Source organism: Diceros bicornis, chromosome 22, assembly GCF_020826845.1.
Source record: "Diceros bicornis minor isolate mBicDic1 chromosome 22, mDicBic1.mat.cur, whole genome shotgun sequence".
Classification (NCBI taxonomy): domain Eukaryota; kingdom Metazoa; phylum Chordata; class Mammalia; order Perissodactyla; family Rhinocerotidae; genus Diceros; species Diceros bicornis.
In genome coordinates, this window is record NC_080761.1 from 9,868,091 (window position 1) to 9,891,073 (window position 22,983).

Here is a 22,983-nt window from a genome sequence, read left to right on the forward strand (position 1 = left end):
GTTGAATAGGAAACCAAAAGTAGAGAAGCAAGGCTCAAACCTCGCTTCTATTTGGAACCTTGCAAAGTGTCCCTGTGATCACATGGATTAGTAAAGCACAGCAGAAGTTGAGGCATATCATGTTTTGGCACACACAGACCTGAGATTTCACAGGCACACTCCACAGAATTTCCTTTGATTCCCATATGGCATAAGAGGGACACTAGCCAAGTGCTAATGGGCTTGCCATGAGGTCACCACGATGAAAGGGTGGTTACTGCACAGCAGGAGCTATAAGCCAGGGGCTGGATGGAGAGACAGCAGAATCCCAAAGGATTGTCAATATCAATGAAAGCCGAAGTGAGATCCAGTTAGTCAAGGAAGACCACTGGGCTGAGTGCTGAGAAACCAGACCACCAGTTATACTAGCTTTGGTCGTTCAGTGGTAACTATGGGGAGAGCAGGAGCCAAAATTCAGACACCAGACAGACAGACTACACCTCAGCTAGAGGTCAGAGACAGCTTGCTGACAACGGCCCTTTCCTCCCATTATCAGAACACCTGAACTTTGCACCCAGAAGTCCTCGGAAAGTCTTGGAAAGGTGGAAGTAAAAGAAAGATCTTTCAGAGAAAACAGCCCTAATAAGGGGGCTGACCTCTAAGTTAACTGAATAATTATTTTCTTAAATTAGACCACTTAAAAACTGAAAGAGACCAACTTACTTTTATTTGGCAAGTTTAGGGTTTTTCTACCATCAATGGGAACTTATGAGAAAGAGGGCATATGGGAATTCGGTAGCTCTGGAAGTCCCCATAAAAGCAGAGGAGGCAAGGCTAATACTATCAAACTGTAAGTTCTAGGTGGAGGTGGCCCCATTTGAGTAGGGGCCTTCATTTGGTAGATCAGGTAGCCTTTTTATCTAGATCGTTTATTCATACCGTGTCTCAAACTGGCATCAATTCTGTGTACAGTTCAGACTCCAGAATTCGGTAGGATCAGTCTACGCTAATCTCCAGCTGAGACCAAATCATGGCTTGACTAATTCCCTGCCCTATCCTGCTTCCCTGGCTCCCTTTCACCTGAGAGCATTTCCCCACTGAATCACTTGCAAAGAATCCCTGGCTTAGGCTCTGCTTCTAGGACTTGATCTAAAACATCTGAGCTGGAGCTAGGGCAGAAATTTACATCACCCAGACATCCTTGATTTAGATTTTGATGCACTAAGTAATGAGCCATTGAGTTATCTCCTTCTGAGGAAGGGGTGAGAATTTTTTATTTTATAAGGAATAACTGCATTCTGTTAGGCAGTAGTATTTTTGAAAGTATATGTATGGGAAGAACATAGTTTGGATGCTGAACAGCCATCGAGGTGAATTATAATGGACCTTTTGTTCAACAACACAGCGTTAGTTTCTCCTTTCTAACAGTACCCAGTTTTCCTTTTGGAGTTTTTCTCTCCAGTTGTATGTAGACTTAATGAGAGAGTAATCCTGGTCCTTAGAGATTCCTTATCACCCAAGATGGTGGGCATTTGACTCAGGCTTACCCAACCAGATTCTTTGTCCTGAGAATTTGAATCTTGAGCAGAATGATGCAAGCAAGTTAGAATGATCGTAGTTTTTCAGCAGCAGTAGTGGAAGAGAACTGTGGGCAGTTTCTGCTCTCAATAGTCTAGAACTGCCTAATTTCTTTTTTTTTTTAGAATCTTGTTTTTTTATTGTGAAATTTTTGTTGTACATTATTGTTTATCTGTCACTATATAAGTGCATCCCTCCACCCCTTGTGCCCACCGCCCCACCCCCCAGCCCCTGGTAACCAACAAACAGTAGAACTGCCTGATTTCTGTTTACAAGTCTGGTTCCCTAGCCTTCCCTCCCATCCTGAGAGCTTTTTCATAAGTTCAAAATTTATTTTTCCTTAAATTAATTAGCCAGCCAGTGGCTATTATATGCAGCCCTTCAATGGAAGAGGCTTATCTTGTACAGGCAGCACTGCTGATTTCAGGGAGGACAGCAACAAAGTATGAGTGATGGCTGCTTGCTCCATCTCAGCCGCCACTGCTGCCACCCATTGTCACTTGGGCCTTCACAGTTATGCCATCTGGGGGGTAAATCAGTCATTTTCTAGGGGAGTGCCAGACCCTATTTCCAGGCTCCCACTGAACATCCAGGGCAACCAGCAAAATGACCCTAGTTTCTGGCTTTTTCCTCCACTTTCAGACTTAGATAAAATGCCAGACTACAGGCAAGGGATTTGATTTCCTGAGCAGCCACCAAAGGGGGCTGGATGATGCAATCTAGAATGATGGAGGAGTCAACTCCCTGTGGGGAAAACTCTGGCCAATGGGAGATAAGAGGAGAGAGACACATGCTGCCCTGGGATCTGTCCTATCTGGCCACTCGGCCCACACCACCAGGGACACACAGTGGATAGCCAGAGGCAGGCGGTCAATTTCAGCCCTGGCTGCCAAGCTGCCGCGCTTGGTGGTGTTAGAGATACAAAAAGAATTATTAGACTACAAGGAGTTGGCCTTAGTGTTCTTGAAATGAACGACAGGCCATCAGCTTTCACTAAGATTATTAACAGAGAATCTTGTGCCGGAATTGTTAGCCATTTCAGACGACAAGGTGATTTTTGTGCAAAGAGGTGGGTTGGGCCAGTTTAGTGCTGTCCCCTTAAACCTAATTGGCTTGAAAGCAGGAAGGTGTGCCAACTATGTGGTGACAGAAGCTTGGTCAGCTAAGGCTGCAGAAGCAGCCTAGAAGTTTGGGACTGTGACTAAACTAAACTTGGGAGTTACACAAAAATTCCAGATCCAAGCCCCTGGAACCTCAATCCAGATGCCTCCTATGGGTGTTACTGCACAAATGAGACTGTGTACAGGGTGGATTTGGACTTTATACCCAAATCAAGGAAGTAGTGGTGGTTTGCAACATGTCCTCAAACTCTTTATTTAAGCCAGTGGATGTTTCCAAGTTTGGTGTGATTTTTGCTGGTGCCCAGAAGAACATTAGCTCTATGGGGGTCACAGTGGTGACCATCTGAGATGACCTGCTGGGGTTCTCCCTCAGAGAGTACCTCTTGGTCCTAGAATACACAGTGCAGGTTGGAAACAACCCCTTGTACAACACACCTCTCTATTTCAGCATCTATGTCATGGATTTGATCCTGAAGTGGATTAAGAACAATGTTGGTGCAGCAGCCATGGAGAAGCTTAGCTCCATTAAATCTCAAATGATTTATGATATTTTTGATAATTCTCAAGGAATCTATGTATATCTAGTGGAGCCCAGAATAGAAACAAGATGAATATTCCATTCTGCATTGGCAACGCCAAAGGAGACGATGCTTTAGAAAAAACGATTTCTTGATAAAGCTCTTGAACTCAATATGATCTCCTTGAAACGGTGTGGGCCTGTGGGAGGCATTGGGCCTCTCTGTATAAAGCTTACAGGATCAAAGATGTTCAGAAGCTGGCAGCCTCCATGAAAAATTCTTTGGAGATACATCAGCTATGAACACATCCTAACTAATATATACTCCGCCCTTGAACAATGTACAAAATTTAAAGTAACTTGAGAATGGCTACAAACACTTAACAAACACGATATTTTTCTAGAATGAATATGTTTATTGTAGATTCTTGTTTTTTCAAAGAACGACAGCAAAACATCCAAGCTCTGCAAAGCTGATGGGACTTAATGGACACCTTAATTCTGACTTGAACCGGAAGTATTTAAAAAATCTTCCTCTTGCTTTTCTAACAAATTTCAGCTTACGTTGTCTTTGCTGCTACCTTTTCTAGCTAGATCTCAGTATTCAAACTTGTCTGTGGATTTAATTATGCAAATTTCAGTAGATTGTTTCTGGAGACACATATACAGCATGGAGGGTAGGTGGGGTCCTCTAGGTGCTGAATCTTGATCCTTTCCAAAATGACAGCGGTGGGGTCTCCTGGGTTCCACAGCTGTTAGCTCAAGTCAACAATGACCGTGTGTTAAGTGTTTAGGAGTTCCAGGCTACAGGGCTAACTGGAATCTTTCTTTATACTGTTATTCTCAGAAAGAGATAAAAGTGACATACTATATGTTTATATAGCAAAATCTGTTTTTAATACCGAATAGTTTATATCTCTATACATTTATATTTCTTTGTTTTTGTGTGTGTGTGTGAAGAAGATTAGCCCTGAGCTAACTTCTATTGCCAATCCTCCTCTTTTTGCTGAGGAAGACTGGCCCCGGGCTAACATCCGTGTCCATCTTCCTCTACTTAAATGGGACGCTGCCACAGCATGGCTCAATAAGTGGTGCGTCAGTCCACGCTTGGGATCCAAACCTGAGAACTCAACTCCGGGCCGATGAAGCGGAGTGCATGAACTTAACTGCTACGCCACCGGGCCGGCACCTATACATTTATATTTCTAATAATACAGTTCTCAGTAATACACGTAGCGACTTTTAGAATTTGGTAGAATCCTTGACTTTGTGCATTATAGCACTACATTAGCAACAATTGTGGCTCCCATCCTCCCCATCTTTTTAAGCTGCTTCACAAAATAAGTTCTCTGATTCACTTTTGCTTTCCTTTCAATGGGTAGAAGAGAAGGTAGGTTGGTTGGTTGGTTCTTTATTTTTAGATATGCGTTAAACTAAAATTCCCTGTTAAACTCCCTTAACCTTTGTTCACTTGACTGTTCTCTCTCTAGTGTTTGACCGGTGATGCTGTGAGTTCCAGATGGTATTTGCTGAAGAGTCTTTTCCCCTATTGTTTATCCACTGTCAGTATTTTCTGTTGAATATGTGAAGGACATAAAATTCCTAAAATCTGAAAAAAGAGAGAGAGAGAAATAGGAGAGAGAATTTCCTCTCCTTTCTCTCTCCCACAAACTGCTCTGAGGCAGTTTCTCCATATAGTTTGTCCAGACTTCTCCAATGATGTGAAAACACTCCTACCTAATGACTAGCTGTGTCTCTTCAAGGCTCACCATGAAGCAGAGACCAGCACAGTATACTCTGTCCCTTGGTATTACTTGTCATCTGAACCTTCTCTTTTCCTTCCCCTCACTGAGTCAATGCCCTCAGACTGCACCTCATAGATAAAATATCAGCACTTAATCCCTGCCTCAGGTTCTATTCAAGATAAACATTCCTTTGTATCTGTTTATTTTTGTACTTTAAAAGCAGGTTTTTACATTTATTATTGTTATATATTTCCTACCCCCCTTTTTTGCACTACAATCTAAGCTGAGTGATCTATTGCCAACTGGCACCAATTCTCCTAATCAAAGTGTACAAGAGAAACATACTTGTGTAATCCTCTTAAATAGAAGATATATCAGGCAATCTGTCTGTCTACTTCAGTTCCCCAGAAATAAAATAACTAGAAGGGCTACTGCTCCTCTTCCACTTATTTAAATTTCAGTTCTGGAAATTTCTTCAGCCTGTCTTTGGGCAGTGCAACAACCCCTTGCTTGATGATTTCCAGGACCTGTTTACTGACAGCTTAGCTCCAGCTTGTAGCAACCTTGAGCTAAACAGGGTGATTACCAGATCAATATTTTGCCTTATATCCTGAAATGAAGGGTGAGTTGAAATTTTTCAAAGAGATCTCATTTGTAAAGCAGTGCATACACCAAGTCTGGATCATGCTGAAGAGAATTTGGCAGGCAGGAACTGATGATCTCTAATGTCATTCAAGTCACTTCTTCAATGACATTTAAGTCTTGTGCATAATCTGGTAAAGGAACATCATTAGAACTCAGCAAACGTCTCAAGGTTTGTGTGGCTTGTTCTAGAACTTTGTTGTGTTTTTTAGACAGCAAGGAAAACAAACAGATTACCAGTTTATTATAGAAGGATATAACTTAGCCAGATGGAAGAGATGTATAGGGCAAGGTATGTGGGAAAGGGCACGGAGCTTCCATGCTCTCTGAGCATGCCAATCTCCCCAAACTGCTATGTGTTCACCAACCTGGAAGCTCTGTACTGTTGTTGTTTTTTTGTGTGTGTGAGGAAGATCAGCCCTGAGCCAACATCCGTGCCAATCCTCCTCTTTTTTGCTGAGGAAGACTGGCCCTGGGCTAACATCTGTGCCCATCTTCCTCCACTTTAGATGGGATGCCACCACAGCATGGCTTGACAAGCGGTGCGTCGCGTTGGTGTGCCGCCGGGATCCGAACCCGGGCTGCCAGCAGTGGATCGCGCGCACCTAACCTCTACGCCTCGGGGCCGGCCCCTGTACTGTTTTTTATAATACTTAGTTCTTTGTCCTAAGTAGGAAATACTAATTTCACTAGTTAAAAGCAAACTATAGTTCAAAAAGTTGTAATTGGTTTTGAACTGTAGTAATAATGTTAGTGATACATAATGGAAACAATGTATTTATTCCATTATAACTAAAGGCTTTTAATGAGAAATTGAAGTATTTAAGAGTTTTCACCAAAAAGAGTCCATTCTGTCCCTGAGCCATAGCCTGTGGATGGGACATTTTACACTCAATAAGAAGAGAGTAGAAAGAGAAAGAGTCTCTAATGGTACTGAGAAAACTAGGATAATATAATGCCCTACAAACCAAGAGTGAATTTCAAGGAAGTGGTCAATCTTAAATGCTAAATATGGATAAATCAAGGAGAAAAAGAACAGAGAAAAATTACACAGTAGTAAACCACATCTCTTTTCTGCTAAGCCTTCTTGGGGATTTAGTCTATTGATCACTTTGGGAAAATCAGGGGAAATTAAAACAATTGAGATGTCCTACCTTCACAAGATCCATTCTACTTCTCTGCTTACCTCCTGTGTATATGAGAAACTACAGCCTCCTCTCTAGCAATGTCTATTGTCCATTCACTGCTCTAGCCAACTTCCACAACTTTTCCTCAAGAAAACCTCTTAACCCACTTTCCTTTATGTATCTGCTATAGCCTATCATGACAGAAAATAGCAGATGTAGCAATGAGTGTTGCCAGTGCTTGACATTTAATTTAGCTATTTAGAATGATGGCTCTCTTAATGATCCGAATAATCTAACTCACATACTGTTCAGGAGGGGGAAGTGACAGGGACACAACATCATTGACCATGCCTCCCTCCTTTGTTAACCTTTAAAATGCAAACTTAGGAATATTTTAGAGGTCAGCTTGATCTTCAAAAGCCTACGCCTATGGGGTAGAGCTTCTAGCAAAGGTTTTCAAGAGAAACATACTCAGCTGGCATGTTCCTTTGGCCCTCTGTCCCTTTACTTTCCTCCTCCTTTCTGTGGACACAATGCCTATAAGGATAGAGCCATGTTACAACCATAAAGACAAAAGCCACATGCTAGGGATAGTGAGTCAGAAAGCGAGGAGCCTAGTTCCTTGCTGACATTCTCAAATAGCTGCACAAGCCCTGGAGTGCCTACTTCTGGACTTACTTATATGAGAAAAACAATCCCCCTTTTGTTTAGTCACTATAGTTTGGTTTTCTGTTGCTTGAAGCACAACCCAGACATTTGATTGTCTGTGTTCCCCACTAGATCATAAGATGTCGGATACCATGTCTGTATTTGCTACCTGCGTAAAATAGGAAGCTCTCATAGCAAGTAATAGAGGACTCAACTCAAAACTGCTTTAAAGTGTAAGAAAGTTTAACAACTCACATAACTGGAGATCCAAAAGTAGGATAGACTTAGGAGTTGATGTAATCCCATTACTCCAGTTCCATTTCTCTGCTATTCTTTTGACCTCCCTTATGTGTTGACTTCATGCTCAGGTTGCCATCAAAAAGAACTGTAGCAATTTCAAGCCTCATATTCAAGCTCAACCATGTCCAGAGGGAGTGTGAATCACTTCTGGAAGTTCTCCTAGAAAAGCTTTTCTGGAAGCATCCTGCAAACTTATCCTTGCAACTCACTGAGGTGAACTGGGGAACATGCATGATCCTAACAAAGTCCCTGGCAAGAGGGTGATATTACCCTCAGGCCAGTCCAGACCACCCTTAAGGCTGAGGATGCTGAGGTATGCCGACTATGGGTAAGAGGGAGGGATTCCTGAACAACATCAGGATTCTGTTGGGAAGGAAGAAGGAAGGAAAGGAAGCTGAGTAGTAAAGAACTCACTTTTTGTACTCCCAGCATCTTGTAAACATACTTAAAAAAAAAAACCTCCCCCCCACACAAAGTTTATGCTTTATATCTATGGTAAGTACCTTGAGAGAGGAAGCATGTTTAACTCTTGTTTATGTGTACTACTTCTACTGTCTAACTCAATATCCTGGATATAGTAGGAATTCAGTTTGTTGATTTTTTTTGTCAACAATTTTTTTCTCTCAGAGAGAAAATGGCCCAAATTATTTAACCTCCTGGATTCTTCTGAAGATTGTTAGATTTTCTTGCTAAGCTAATCAATTTCTTTGACTCCCAAGACTTAGAGCTGCTGGGGTAGACAGGAAAAATCTCAAATCAACAGATTTACACTTATTCAATAACTGTATTAATGTACTAGTGATTTTTTCTGGAAAAGCAAATCACAGTGGAGTCTTTAAAGTTCCTTTTTCTTAAGAAAATGAGGAAACTGGCGGGATGAAGATATTCTGCTTCTCTAGGGGCACACACAGCTGCCAAACTTAAAAGTTCCAAATCCTCCCCAAATTCCAAGATTCTTTACCTCAATAACCAAAGATGACTGATGATTATTTTCAATAGTTGATTTTTGAAGACATGAACGTTTTTATATCCATGGAGAGAGAGAAAAAGACACGCTTCTATACTAAAATTTCATCACTAGGAAAATTTGGATCGTCACTAAATTGACTCTTGTTATGGCTCTCCTCATCCTATTACAAAATTTCTTTTTTTAGTTTGGGGCTGTAAGGTAATACTGACTTATTTCCTCTATTAATGTCCTCTCAGCAGGGCCATTGATATACTCACTACTTGACGACCACAATGGTTGGTATTGGTGAGCTTGGCTTGTAGAAAGTGCACTAATACTTAGGGATCCACAAACAAAAGTTCGAGTCTCAAGCCAACCATTGCTGTGACCAGGGGCTAACCACTGAACCACTAAGCTTCACTTGCAAAACGGGTATTACACCCGACACTTTTGTCACGACCGGGACTAAATGAGATTCGGTACTTAAGCCAATTCCAGGCACACAATGTTAATTTAATAATTTAATACACTTGTTTGCTCAACCATTTATCGAAACGTTCCAACTAACAGTTAACGTCCATTCGGCCTCCAAAGGGGCCAGGAATTGAGCAAAAAGAAGGAGCCTGCCTGGGGGACGGAGGTGGGGGGACCGCCGCCCTGTATGGCAGTCGGGGGTGGCTCGGACCCTCGCACCGAGACCGGCGGCCATAATGTTCGTCGCGGCCCGGGGACACCGACGGGGGCCTCGCCAAGGGCATCTAGCCCAGACTTCGCCCTCCGGGCTGTACACAGGCTGGAGTCATCACGACCCGGGCCACAGCGGCCACCTAGAGGCCCACCTGCCCGAAGAGAGGATGGGAGAACAGACAAGACGGCCCAGCCGCACGTCTCACGGTGGATAACTCCAGCAGCGCGCGCCCGACGCTTCCAGGCGGTTTCCGGACCTTCGGAACCGGAAACGGGTGCCCGGCGCGCGCCCGGGCGAGAGTGGGCGGGGCCGCCTTCCCGGAAGTGCTTGCAGCCTGGGCCTGGCGCGCGGCCCGGCGGTCACCGGCGATCCTATGCCGTGCGGCGCTGCGGGAGGGGCCCTCGCGCCAGGCCGCGCTCTCGGTTCTCAGAGCCCCTCCGGAAGGCGGGCCCTATTAGGGCAGCAATCCCACGGTGGGCAGGGAGGGACCCCCGCCCTTGCCCAGACTGCTGAGGGAAGAGAGTTTGGCCAGCCCGCGGGCAAAAGCGTCGTTCCCGGTCCCAGAGGGGAGGGGCGGGATGGACGGGCTCCTGAGTCCCAGGGAGTCCGCAAAATTCGTTGCAGAAAACAGTCGGGATGTGTTCATTGATGGCGGAGGCGTGCGGAGGGTGGCCGAGCTACTGCTCGCCAAGGCCTCGGGGCCGGCGCTGTTCGTGGGGGGCTGGAAGGCCCTTCACGAGCTGAATCCCAGGGCGGCCGACGAGGCCGCGGTCAACTGGGTGTTTGTGATAGACACGCTCAACTTCTCCTTCTGGTCGGAGCACGACGAGCACAAATGTGTGGTGGGGTACAGGGGGAGCACGTACAGTGGGTACTGGTCCCTGTGCGCCGCGGTCAACAGAGCCCTCGACGAAGGTTGGTGCGCGTTCTCCGGGTCGGACCAACAGCCTTTGAGGTTTCGGTTACTGGGAGGGTCCCGAGGAGCGGGCTGGGAGATGGAATAGTGTTAATACGGGGAACTTGAACTTCATTGCCAATCCTTCTACTTAAAATAAAAGTAAGAGAAAAGGCTGGCAATGAATCTTTATTCAGTGGGAAATGGTCCTAATATTTATCATTATAGCAGCTAAGTGTAAAAGTCAGTGTTCTAAAGAACGCCGCTTTGATGACACCTGAACAAAGGGACAGCTGTTATAACACGTTTTACGCAGTCAAAATACATCTGATGTAATATGACAGTTGTTAGAAATGGATGAATAAGTACAGACAAGCAAATAGAAAATAAGGGGTCTGCTTCTGATTTTTTATTGTTCATCCACTTTTAGTGCATTCCTGTAACACTTGGTTTCCTATTAATCGTACTTACAAGATACAAGGGTCCGATGGATGTAAAAGAATGACATTTTCCCTCTGCATTTTCTTTTCTCCCTAAGGGGTACCAATAACGAGTGCTTCGTACTATGCCACAGTGACCCTGGATCAGGTTCGGCATGTCCTCCGTTCTGACACAGACGTTCCCATGCCTTTAATAGAAGAGAGGCATCGGATTCTCAATGAAACTGGGAAAATTCTGCTTGAAAAGTTTGAAGGTTCTTTTCTTAATTGTGTTCGAAAAAGTGAAAAAAGTGCACAGAAGTTAATGAATCTGATAGTTGAAAGCTTTCCTTCTTACAGAGATGTGACTCACTTTGAGGTGAGTTGCTTCTGTTGGGGATTTTAGAATTCTTAACTGTCTTCTGGTAGTTAACTCTTTTACTTCCAGAACGTCTTTTGAGAATAAAAACTTAAATTCTGAAGTTCATTCCTTATGGATGAGGAACAGTAACAAAATTGTTAAGCAGTGTTTCAAAGACAGTACTCCTCTTCTGTTTTCTAATCAGTGTATTTTCTTTATTCTTTTGTCCTTTTAAAATGTTTCAAACCTAAAAAACACTGGACCTTCAACATGATGTCATTTAGGGATAATGAGGTCCTTTTAGTACTTCAAAAAATTTACTTCATTGGATGAAAATCAGAATGTATACTAAATGCTCTCTAATAAAAAGTATTTTTTGCAAAGTTCTAATGTATATATATATTCTATGTGTTTTCTTTTTCATGCACAGGGTACTTTAACAGCATTATTTGCTGTATGGTACAGAAAAAAAATTTAAATAGATATACTCTTAAAATGGTGAACATTTTGTATACCCTCCCAGTGTACACCTGGATTTTGTTTTTGTAAACTTCTTTTAGAATCCGTTATCACTGTGTGTTTTAACTGTGACATAGAATTGAAAGCAACTTCAGAGGAATCACACAGTATAAATCTATTGAATAAGTTAATACTTATGTCAAGTTGAAGTTTTAAAGCCACACTTTTGTAATCCCAGTTCAACAACTAAAATTACCAGTAATATTGTTTAAATTGCTCTTTAAGATTTACAGGGTGTTTGTGCATACACTCTCATTTGGTCCACAGAACAGCTCTATGGGGCCTAAGGACAAGGAGCATTATTGTTCCGTTTGCCAACCAGGAATCAAAGTCTAAAAAGAAAGGTTAACTAGTTTATCTTAGGTTATTTAGTCAGGAAATAGTTTGCTATTCGATCCTACTATAAAGTGAGAGATGTCTGATTATGAATGTTAAGAGTCTTTTAATTGCAAGTGACAGACACAAAACTAGAAAAAACTTAAGCAGAAAGAAGAATTTCGGGGTGGGTATTGGGAGGAGGAACATCCAGGGTCAGGAACTCAGTGCCATGAGGATTCAGTCTCTCCTCTTCGCTTCTGTTGGCTCCCTTTTTCTATTACTTGCAGACCAGCTGTCTCCATGAAGTAGAAAAGGGCTGTGAATTTTGCATCTTACTGCTTCAGCCACCAGGGAGAGAGAGAGGGACACACACTTTCTCGGTTCCTGTTGTAAAACTGGGCAAGGGCTGCGTGAACTGGCGTAGATTATTACCAATTAAGTGTGGCTGCGGGCGGCGGGTGGGGGGCAGGGGGAGTGTGGATGGGGCAGAGCAATTCCTAAAAAAGAGGCCCTAGGCTGCTGTTGAACTTCATTCTGTTCTGACTAACCATTTTGCTAATGCAGAGTACTTGGAGGTTTAGCTGTATCTTCAAAGTATATCATTTCAGTCTTGTTTTTCAAGAAATTATGGATCAAGAGTCTTGGACCATCATTCAGGCCATCTAAATATATTAAACAGTGTATAAAAGAAATCAAACTGCCATTCATGTGACTAAGAATCCATGTATTCCAGAATCAACATGGTTGTAATAGAAGGGTTGATATTAACTTTAACATGACTTCAGGATGGGCCGGCCCCGTGGCTTAAGCAGTTAAGTGCGTGCGCTCTGCTGCTGGCAGCCTGGGTTCGGATCCTGGGCGCGCGCGGACGCACCGCTTCTCCGGCCATGCTGAGGCCGCGTCCCACATACAGCAACTAGAAGGATGTACAGCTATGACATACAACTATCTACTGGGGCTTTGGGGGGAAAAATAAATAAATAAAAATCTTTAAAAAAAAAAAAAACATGACTTGAGGATGAAATGAATTCAGGACACCATGCTGCTTATTTACTTTCAAGTTGTCCTGAGTTTTTGTTTTTGTGGAAGAAAGGAGTGAATGTTTTTATTAGATAATAATATTGAGTAAGCATTTGCTGAGTTTCTATTTTATTTACAGCACAGTGCTTTTGATTTGCTTTGCTTAAAAGTTCAATTTTTAAAAACTGTACCAGGATATAGATTAATTTTAAGGCTGATACATTTTAAAATAAAAATTAGTACCTGAATCATTTCCCATCAGTACTGTACTCATTTCTAAAATACATTATTATGGAAAAATCCCCAAAATGTAATAACAATCATACTTAAGAATTTTAACACTTTCTTAAAAGAGTATTATATTTTTTTCATTTATTTTTCCATAAGATTATCATTGATGTTACTCTAAAGCACTATATTTCTGTAACCCCTATGATTCCTAACATAACACTGAGCACGTAGTGGGTGTTCACTTAATGCTTTGATTGGTCAGTTTACGGGTATCTTTGCATATTCATTTTACAGATGCACAAATAAAGCATTCGTGCCATTAATTCCAAATCTGGAGGATTTCTAAAGAACTTTTGGGACTGCTTTAGAAATTCAGGAAGTGTTAAAATCAAATATATCTTTTTATCCATATTTTAAAAATTTCAAATTGCAAAAGTAAAATGTATTAATTATAGAATTTGGGAAGTACAGAGAAGCAGTCTCTATTCTACCAAGAGGTAATGACTGTTCACAGTTTGGTCTTTTTCTCTGTGTGTACACGTGTATACCTATGGGCAGGGGAGAATTAGGATCCTGCTGTATAAACTGTTTTAAAATTTAACATATTATGGGGGCCAGCCTGGTGGCGTAGTGGTTAAGTCCGGGTGCTCTGCTTCCCATGGCCTGGTTCCTGGGCGCCGACCTACACACATAGAGGAAGATTGACAACAGATGTTAGCTCACGGACAGTCTTCCTTGCAAAAAAGAAAGAAAGAAAGAAAGAAAAAAACGCTTGCTCTATTTTGTATGTGGGACACCACCACAGCATGGCTTGATGAGCAGTATGTCTAGGTCTGCACCTGGGATCCAAACCTGTGAACCCTGGGCCACCAAAGCAGTGCATGTGAACTTAACCACTTTGCCACCAGGCCAGCCCTGAGGAACTATATTTTTAAGCTCTTCAAGTGACTCTGATTTAGAATATGCAGTAACTATGTAAAAATCCTAATTAATAAATTAGCTTCCTTAGGCTGTCATCTTTACTCTGACATACTGATAAATATACATGGAAAACAGGAGCTTTTTTTTTTTTAGGTTTTTTTTTTTTTTGAGGAAGATTGGCCCTGGCTAACATCCCTTCCAATCCTCCTCTTTTTGCTGAGGAAGATTAGCCCTGAGCTAACATCTGTGCCCAGCTTCCTCTACTTTGTATGTGGGATGCCACCACAGCATGGCTTGATGAGCGGTGCTTAGGTCCACACCCGTGATTCGAACCTGTGAACCTCAGGCCGAGAAGCAGAGCACATGAATTTAACCACTACGCAACTGGGCTGGCCCCACAGGAGCTTTTTTGATATTTTAATTGTTATGTTACTCTTAAGCATTTGTAATTCTTGCCCTTTCTAATTTGTTCATGATAAATTTGTTGAAGAAAATCAACTCATGGTCATAGAGTTTTTTCATTGATAATTATTTTTTAAAGGTACTATTTTGAAAATGTTTTACTCAGAAAGCAATATTATGGAACATATAGGAAATTGTTATTTTGGGATTTACTGGTATTTTCAGTGATATCAGTTAATATTTTAGAAACAGAATTTGATTACTAAAATCATTTGATTACTGAAATCATTTGATTACTAAAACCATATCAGCTTAAGAAAATGTTTTATAGGAGATTTGAATTTATTTTTGGATTTTTCACTTGACTCTTATTGTTTTTTTTAAGTTTTAAGGGTATTAGAATCTAATCTTTCTGATATACTAGTTGGCTACCATGGAAACAGTGTAACAATTTGTGTTTTGTTAGATGCTAGCATTTTTGTTATTTAAGTCCCGTTCCTAGATTTTTCCGTTTACTCTATGAATCTTGTTAGAAATAGGAGACAATATCTTCTGTCTATTATAGTAAACATTGTGATGTAATAATTGTTTGATACACAGTTTTATTTTGTAAATTAAGTTTTATGCTTGCTGTTTAATAAAATAGACTTGTATTGGAAACCTAGTTACTATATAGAAGTTCAGTTTATATAGAGGAAAAATTGCCAGGTTGTCATATTTTGATAGGTTTAGGAATATAGGTTATTCCCAAATTATGTAAGGATACTTCTTAATGGTGATTTGTGCCCCCAGCACTCAATTTAATTTACGAACTTTATACTGTGTCAAAAAATGAGCATATATATTTGCCCTGGAAAACAAGGTACTGAATTTCTTGGTGGCCCTAGAAAATTTAATTTACTTATTAACAGGAGGTCTAGGTTGATTGCAATAGGGTATACCTTAAAGTTAAGCAATATTAGTTTATTTCTCATTTGCGCAGAGTATTATTGGAGTTTTTTTTTAGTAAATAAAGGAGTCTATAATATCATCTTAAGGAATTTTTGTATGGAACCTTTCCTTGAAGAATTTCATTTCATTTTTAATTTAATTATTTATGTCATTTACTTATTAAAACCTTCTCTGAGGCGGTCAAGATATATTTTGAGAACTAGTAATATTGATTATTCCCATTTAGGAGATAAGCAGTTATAAAAGATGACTTGAGGTTATTACCATTTGGTATTAGGACTAGGAATAGATTGTAATTATCTGTTTGTGTTTTTCCATAGGCTGTGCTGATCTGCATTTGTAATTTTACAGAGAATTTTTGAGTTAAATTATAACCCACTATCTTATAATGCTTGGTTAAATTTATTTCTTCCACGTATAAATACAATTGGTAGTTTATTTTATTATATGGGCTTACATATTGACTTGGACCATTTCCAAAAATGGTAGACTGGATAAATTCTGGCTGTGTATCAGTTGTGTCTTTATCTCTGAAATAAGTTAATCATATTATCTGAAAGGAAACCGTTAAATGAATGTTGTGATTCTCATCAGAGGTGAGTTTAAGGATGATTAGTTTCCTCTTTATACTCTTCTGTGTTTTGTACAGTTAACATGAATTATGTTGCAATCAGAAAAACATATATATATATCTTTTTTGTTTGTTTTGTTTTGTTTTGTTTTTAAAGATTTTATTTATTTATTTTTTCCCCCCAAAGCCCCAGTAGATAGTTGTATGTCATAGCCACACATCCTTCTAGTTGCTGTATGTGGGACACGGCCTCAGCATGGCCGGAGAAGGGTGCATCGGTGCGCGCCCGGGATCCGAACCCGGGCTGCCAGCAGCAGAGCGCGCACACTTAACCACTAAGCCATGGGGCTGGCCCTATATATATCTTTTTAATTTAAGAAACTTTCTAAAGAAATACTATCTAGCCATTAAAAATAATAAACAGGAGGATGACAGTGACACAGAAATATGTATGTGAAGTAATGCCATTGAAAAAGAACACGAAATAGTACCGTGATTACATAAATCGTGTTGTATGCACCTTGAAAAATATAGGACGTAAACTTTGAGTGATAGAGATAATTTAATATTTATTAGCCCCCCTTTTTTTTCTGTAAAAGGTCTATAAATTCTTGCCAACAGAGTAAGATTATTCTCCTTGAAAAATGTTTTCAATGTGTGCCCTTTTTTTAATAGCATACTTAAAGCTTTCAGATACCCAGATAACATTTATATTCTCTTCATTCATCAGGGGAAAAGAATTTCTTTTTACAAACGGGCCCAAATCCTTGTGGCAGATACATGGAGTGTGTTAGAGGGAAAAGGAGACGGCTGCTTTAAGGACATCTCCAGTATCACCATGTTTGCTGACTACAGATTACCTCAGGTTCTTGTTCACTTGGGAGCCCTGAAATACTCGGATGAGCTACTGGAAAAGCTTCTCAAAGGTTTGCCAGCTTTATTAAGACATTCCTTGTTATACTATGACTTGTTGAATCTCTGTCTAATTTCTTTCACAAAAGCTCCTTTCCTTAAAAAAAGCACTGTTTACTGTTAAAAGCACTTGTAAAGAAAAATGCAAGGGCAATTAAAATATAGAAAAAATTGCTTTTTGTTGTTTACACTGTGGAATGTGGATATTGTGGGAAATTGCGCTATTTGGACATTATAATTTCAGAGCCTCATAATAAAATGAAACCTAAATTTATGTTACATGAAGGTGTGCAACACTAAGACAGTTCATCAGATGTAGTATTGAAGAGTGTTAATTAAGCTGAAGAGAACACTACACTGTGAAATATAAAGTGGGCTGAGAGGTGGGTAATATGTACTGGATTTCAAGTCAGGAGGCTCCAAGGTCTGCCACTGGGTTATCTTGCACAAGTCACTCACTGTTCCAGGCTTATTTATTTACCATTAATGGATTTGACTATTGAGTCTCCAGAGTGGGAGCCTTATTATAATATATGAGTATAGATAATTGTGTTTGTGTGAAAATTAGCTTTTTGTTTTTTAAATATTTCCTTGTTTAAGAAAAATAATTATATTGTATAATTTTCATGTTAATCTCTTTTGGGTGCAGTATTTTCAGCTGCTTTTTTCTTCATATTTAAAAGAAAGTTTTTATGACCTAATAATTTTCTCTTGTGAAACAGATTTCAATCACCTAAAATAAGAATAACACAGAATATAAAGGTACCATTATTCCTATGGTTGCTTCTACCAGGTTTTTATGCTGCCTTGGGCAATCCGTTTTGTCCCTCTGTTTCCTTATTTGAAAAATAACAAGCTATTTTATGTCGTAATGCTCATGTCCTGGGTTATTAATTGTTGGATACCTTTAAAAGGGACAACATCTAGCAGTCAGGGCTTTTACATACAGCCATACTTAGCTGATCTTTTTTTTGCCGTTGTATACGCCACTCATTCCTATCTCTGAACATTCTCTTGCCTGGTTTCCCTCACCCAAATTTTCTTTTTTTATGTCAAATCCTACACATCCACAAAGCCTTAGCTCAAATGCTACCTCTTCCATATAGCTTTTCCCGACTCTTCATGATTTATCCATCTTCTTCTCTTGAATTTTCATAGCACCCAACTGTCTGTGCTACTGTGAGAAAAACCCTAGTGAGAAGGGATCGTCCAGCATAGTTGAACCGAGTTGTCTGAATTTTCTTTTGCTGTTTCAGCTACAGAGGCTCTTTTCCAGATGTCCAGCTGCAGCCGTTACTGCCTCCGTAATGTCCAGCTTCTAAAAGGGTACTCTGCGATCCTTAGCTGGTTTGACGTAGGGTGAACAAATTCCTTTGCCCCTTAGTTTATTTAAGCAAAGGTGGATTTTTTTTTTTCCCAAAATGTACTTTACTAGCAAACTAGAGGAGAGGCAGAAACTATAAATGTAAAGGAGTGCACACACAAGTATAGTACACTGATTTTTAAAAACTATCTTAAGTGAAATCTAGAACCAAGTGGCTTAACTAGATGAGGTAGAACCTTCCTTAACTGGCCTCCAATGACTCTTCTTCCAGACCTGAGGATGTGCTGCACTTACATTCCTTTTCCTCTCCCCTCTTCTGGAATCTCCAGGACAGCTCTTGGAAAGCCTACCCAGACTTCTGTCCATTTTATCTTTAACCCATCTCTTTACCTAAGGCATATTTTTTGGCCAGTTGTAAAGACTGACAATGCAGTTTGGCTACATTTAGATTCTTCACTGTGATTCTAGGGCCGACTTTCAGGCCTCACACATTGGCCATATTACCTTCCTTGACTCTAACCTGTGTTTGTCAGTCCTCTCAAATGGTTTCATTCTTTTTCTGTTTCAAAGTCCATGTCCTGGGCAGGCCCATGGCTTAGCGGTTAAGTGTGCGAGCTCCGCTGCTGGTGGCCCGGGTTCGGATCCCGGGCATGCACCGACGCACCGCTTCTCTGGCCACGCTGAGGACACGTCCCACATACAGCAACTAGAAGGATGTGCAACTATGACATACAACTATCTACTGGGGCTTTGGGGGAAAAAATAAATAAATAAATAAATAAAATTACAAAGTCCATGTCCTATCCCATACTATAAGTTGCTGTATTAGTTACTTTATTAGCTTCCTAAGGCTGAGATAACAAATTACCACAAATTGGATGGCTTAAAACCACAGAAATTTATTCACTCACAGCTTTCAGAAGTCTGAAATCAAGGTGTTAGCAGGGCCATGCTCCCTCTGAAGGCTCTGGGAAGAATCCTTCCTTGCCTCTTTCTAGCTTCGGGTGGCTCCCAGCAATCCTTGGCATTCCTAGGCTTGTAGCCACATCACACCAACCATGGCCACCTTCCCTGTGTGACTCTCTGTCTCTTTGTATCCTCTTCTTTTCTTATGAGGATACCAGTCATGGCATTTAACGGCCACCCTAATCCAGTATGACCTCATCTTAACTTAATTATATCTGCAAAGACCCTATTTACAAATAAGGCCACATTCACAGGAACCAGAAGTTAGGACTTGAATGTATCTTTTTGGGGGACACAGTTCAGCACTACAGTTATTTATTGCTCTGTAACAAATTATGCTGAAAGTTAGTGACTTAAAACAACAGACATTTATTATCTCACAGTTTCTGTGGGTCAGGAATCTGGGTGCTGCGTAACTGGGTGCCTTTGGCTCAAGGTTGCAGTCAGGCTGTCATCTGGGGCAGTGGTCCCATCTAATGACTCTAGTTGCATATGGTATCTGCCTCCAAGGTCACTGTCATGGTTCATTTGGCAATTCTGACAAGTTGATAGTCAAGTTTGGAGGAATTGGTTAACAAGAAAACTGAAGAGGAAGGGATGGATTTGTATGCTAGCACCTGGGGCAGAGTAAGGAAATGGAGGGCACAGCTTGTGTCTGTTCTTCCCCCTGCCCCAGTGACCAGTGCCTAAGCCCTAGGGAGACATGGAGGGAGGGGACATAAGTAACACTACTTAAGATCTCAGATGACAGAGTGGAACCCAGTGGGGCTGGGCATTTTCCCTACATCTCAGTGGATCACAGTGCCGGTTGGGTACTGTAAAGCTCTATGCAAGGGTACAGATTGGTGGCCAGAGGCCAAATATAGCCTGCAGATGTGTTTTGTTTGGACTGAACAGTGCTTTAAGCAATTTTTAATTAGTTGTCAACACTTGAAAATTAGGTTTCACATGAAAATCAAACTTTCTGACTTCTCTTGTAAAAATAGAGATATATGAGAACACTGGGTCTACCTTTAGATAGGGCAGTCCATACTCTCCAGCTCACCACAGTTTGCAACTGGCTGCTGCATTCACTTACTCTTTCTGCCTGATCCTTATAGGCAGTTGAGTTGATGAGCCCAACTCCAGTCTCCATGGCAAAGCACAGTAGTGCCCACCCTACAGGATTAGATATGCCCTGGGGATGGGCACTGAATAGACTGCAGGTCCTGTGGGAGCTCTCAGCTCCATATTCAGGCAGAGCTGACTAAAGGATCCTGAATCTAGAGAACGATCATGGTTTTCCTTGCTCAAGTTAACAACTTTGATTTCCCAGGTTCTCTTTGATGCATCTAGGGTATCCCCAAGACAGCGTTCAGTTCTCAAGTGGGGAAGGGAGGTGCTATTTATTTGGCTCCCTAGGAGTCCTCCAAATTTTGCAATAATATTTTTTTTCCTGGCATCAAACCCAATTTTAAATCTTTTCTTTTCAATGATTTAATAATCTTGCTGTCATATTTTACAATTTATGGTTACTCCATATTCATTTAGCAAATATTTATTGGGGAGCTAGTATGTGCAAGGCGCTATGCTAGGTCCTAGGGACACTGAGACAAACAAGCCAGACATGGTCCCTGTCCTGGTGGAACTTAACTTGCAGTTTTGAATTAATATCTGAGTTTAGAAATGGTTTAAATTACTGAAAATAAAGTCTGAGGTTTACAGTTTTAAAATGAGTACTATTTAGGAAGCTGGCCCTGTGGCATAGTGGTTAAGTTTGGTGCACCCCACTTTTGCAGCCCGGGGTTCACAGGTTTGGATCCTGGGCATAAACCACCACACATCAAGCCGTGCTGTGGCGGTGAGCCACGTACAAGACTAGAGGAAGATTGGCACAGCTGTTAGCTCAGGGCCAATCTTCCTCACCAAAAGATATAATAAAATAAAAAGTGTCTGGTGCAACTGAGGACCTGAATTTAAAAATAAATAAATAAATAAAATGAGTACTATTTAAATACTGTGTTTTGTTCTACAGTAAAGTTCTGAGTAGGTTTTATATCATTGACTCTTCATGCTTCTTGCTCTGTTTTTTCTCCCTTGCAGGAGAAATGCTCTCGTATGGGAATAGGCAAGAGGTGGAAATCAGAGGCTGCTCACTTTGGTGTATTGAGCTGATCCGGGATTGTCTTCTGGAGCTTATTGAAAAAAAGGGTGAAAAAACTAGTGGAGAGATCAATTCCATTCTTCTGGATTATTACTTATGGGACTATGCGCGTGATCACAGGGAAGATATGAAAGGAATTCCGTTTCATCGCACACGTTGCATATATTATTGACTCAAAGGGTAAACTGATCCAAAGAAAACTCCTTGCATTTTTATATTACATAATCATTTGTATAATTTTGCTTTGATATTAAAAGAAGGTGATAGAGGTTACAGCAATAAGAAAATTGAATACCCAGTCTCACTTAAAATAATTTTCCTGACATATCACTCTGTATTCCCAATTTTATCCTTTGTCTGCTTGTTTAATTTCACCTATATTTTCCTTTTCTGTGGACACGTGACAGAAATAGTGAAGAAACTTTAATGCTTTCTTTAAATCTCAGATTTCTTAAAATTAATCATGCCTTGTAATGTGATTAATCTTCAGTGATAATATTTCATCCATTCAGTTGGTATCTTTTCTCAAGGTGTAGTAATTTTCTGTATACCTAATCATTTGATATGAGGGGGTAGGGTCTTTGCTGTATGAATGCTGCTGCTCTTGTAAAAATCCATCTTGACAGCTTATTTTAAACTTTTTATTGGCAATTACAGTGGATTTTGTACATAGGGATTTTCAATTTATGATATCTGTCTGTCTAGTAGTTTTTTCCAGAGTAACGACATTGGAATTGAATAAAGATTTTTAAAACTTTTCTTAAACCTGAAATGGATTATTTCATTAAAATAGAATTTACCACATATAATTTTTAAAGGTTTACAATGAATTTGATTATTTACTTTATGTTGCAGAACTCTCATTTCCCACCTTCACCTCCACCCTCCTTCTAACATAATTTTTTTCTTTTCAGATGTGAGGATGTTAGTTTTTGTTTTGTTTTTGTTAATCTTCTTTGTCAGCTCGCTGTGACTTTGTGCGAGTCAGAAAAAGGCGTCCTTTCCCCAAGCACTTTACTGCCATCTGCTGGAAACTTGTCATAATCACCTCACAAATGACAATGACTGAATGTGAATGGGGCCCCCTGGAGTTGTGCCCTGCACAACGTGCACCGCCGTAAATGGTGGTCCTGTATCTATCCCTCCCCTAGTGACTCGGGACGATGATCTCATCCGCAGTTCCAGAGGTAGACTCGAGTTAATATGAATGGTTTCTTATTCATGATAATCCCATCCTCTGCCTGTGATTGCTTTAGTAAGGGGCATGTAATCTAGTTCTAGCCAGTGACACTGGAGGGGAAGTCTGTAGGGAGGCTTCTGGGAAAAGATTTCTTCCCTTTTAGGAAAGAAACATAGGAGAAGGTCCCTGTTCTTGCTCTGAGCAATGTTGTCTAAACGTCACACGGGAAGCTGTAGAAGCCACTGTGTGGAGCCAGAGCCCACCACGCCTGCCCTGCTGCACCAACCCTAACTATGGACTTCACTCCTGAGATAATAAACACATTACCTTACCCTTGCCATCATTTCGAACTAGTTTTTCTGTAACTTGTAGCAGAAAGTTTCATAACTAATAATTTCCAATTTAACCCGCTCTCTTGAGGACCCAGGAAGCAGAAGTGAAAACAGTCACCTGGACCTCAGGCCTCGCTGACTCCTCCTGCCACCCTTGCCACTCGTCTCGCTCTCTTCCCTACCCCTGTTCCCTTTCTCCCCCTTCTTCTCTTTTCCCTCTTCCC

At 40.9% G+C, this 22,983-nt stretch overlaps 1 protein-coding gene and 1 pseudogene across 1 annotated transcript; both read left to right on the plus strand.

Moving 5' to 3' along the window:
• Positions 1-288: 288 nt before the first annotated feature.
• On the plus strand, positions 289-6,144 carry LOC131419858 (phosphoserine aminotransferase-like; annotated as a pseudogene).
• Positions 6,145-9,634: 3,490 nt separating this feature from the next.
• Positions 9,635-22,012, plus strand: QNG1 (Q-nucleotide N-glycosylase 1). Its single transcript, XM_058565562.1, has 4 exons — positions 9,635-10,209; positions 10,728-10,987; positions 16,633-16,828; positions 21,187-22,012. The coding sequence occupies exons 1-4, from the start codon at positions 9,873-9,875 to the stop codon at positions 21,417-21,419; spliced, it is 1,026 nt and encodes a 341-aa protein (XP_058421545.1). The 5' UTR covers positions 9,635-9,872; the 3' UTR covers positions 21,420-22,012.
• The last annotated feature ends 971 nt before the right edge of the window (positions 22,013-22,983 follow it).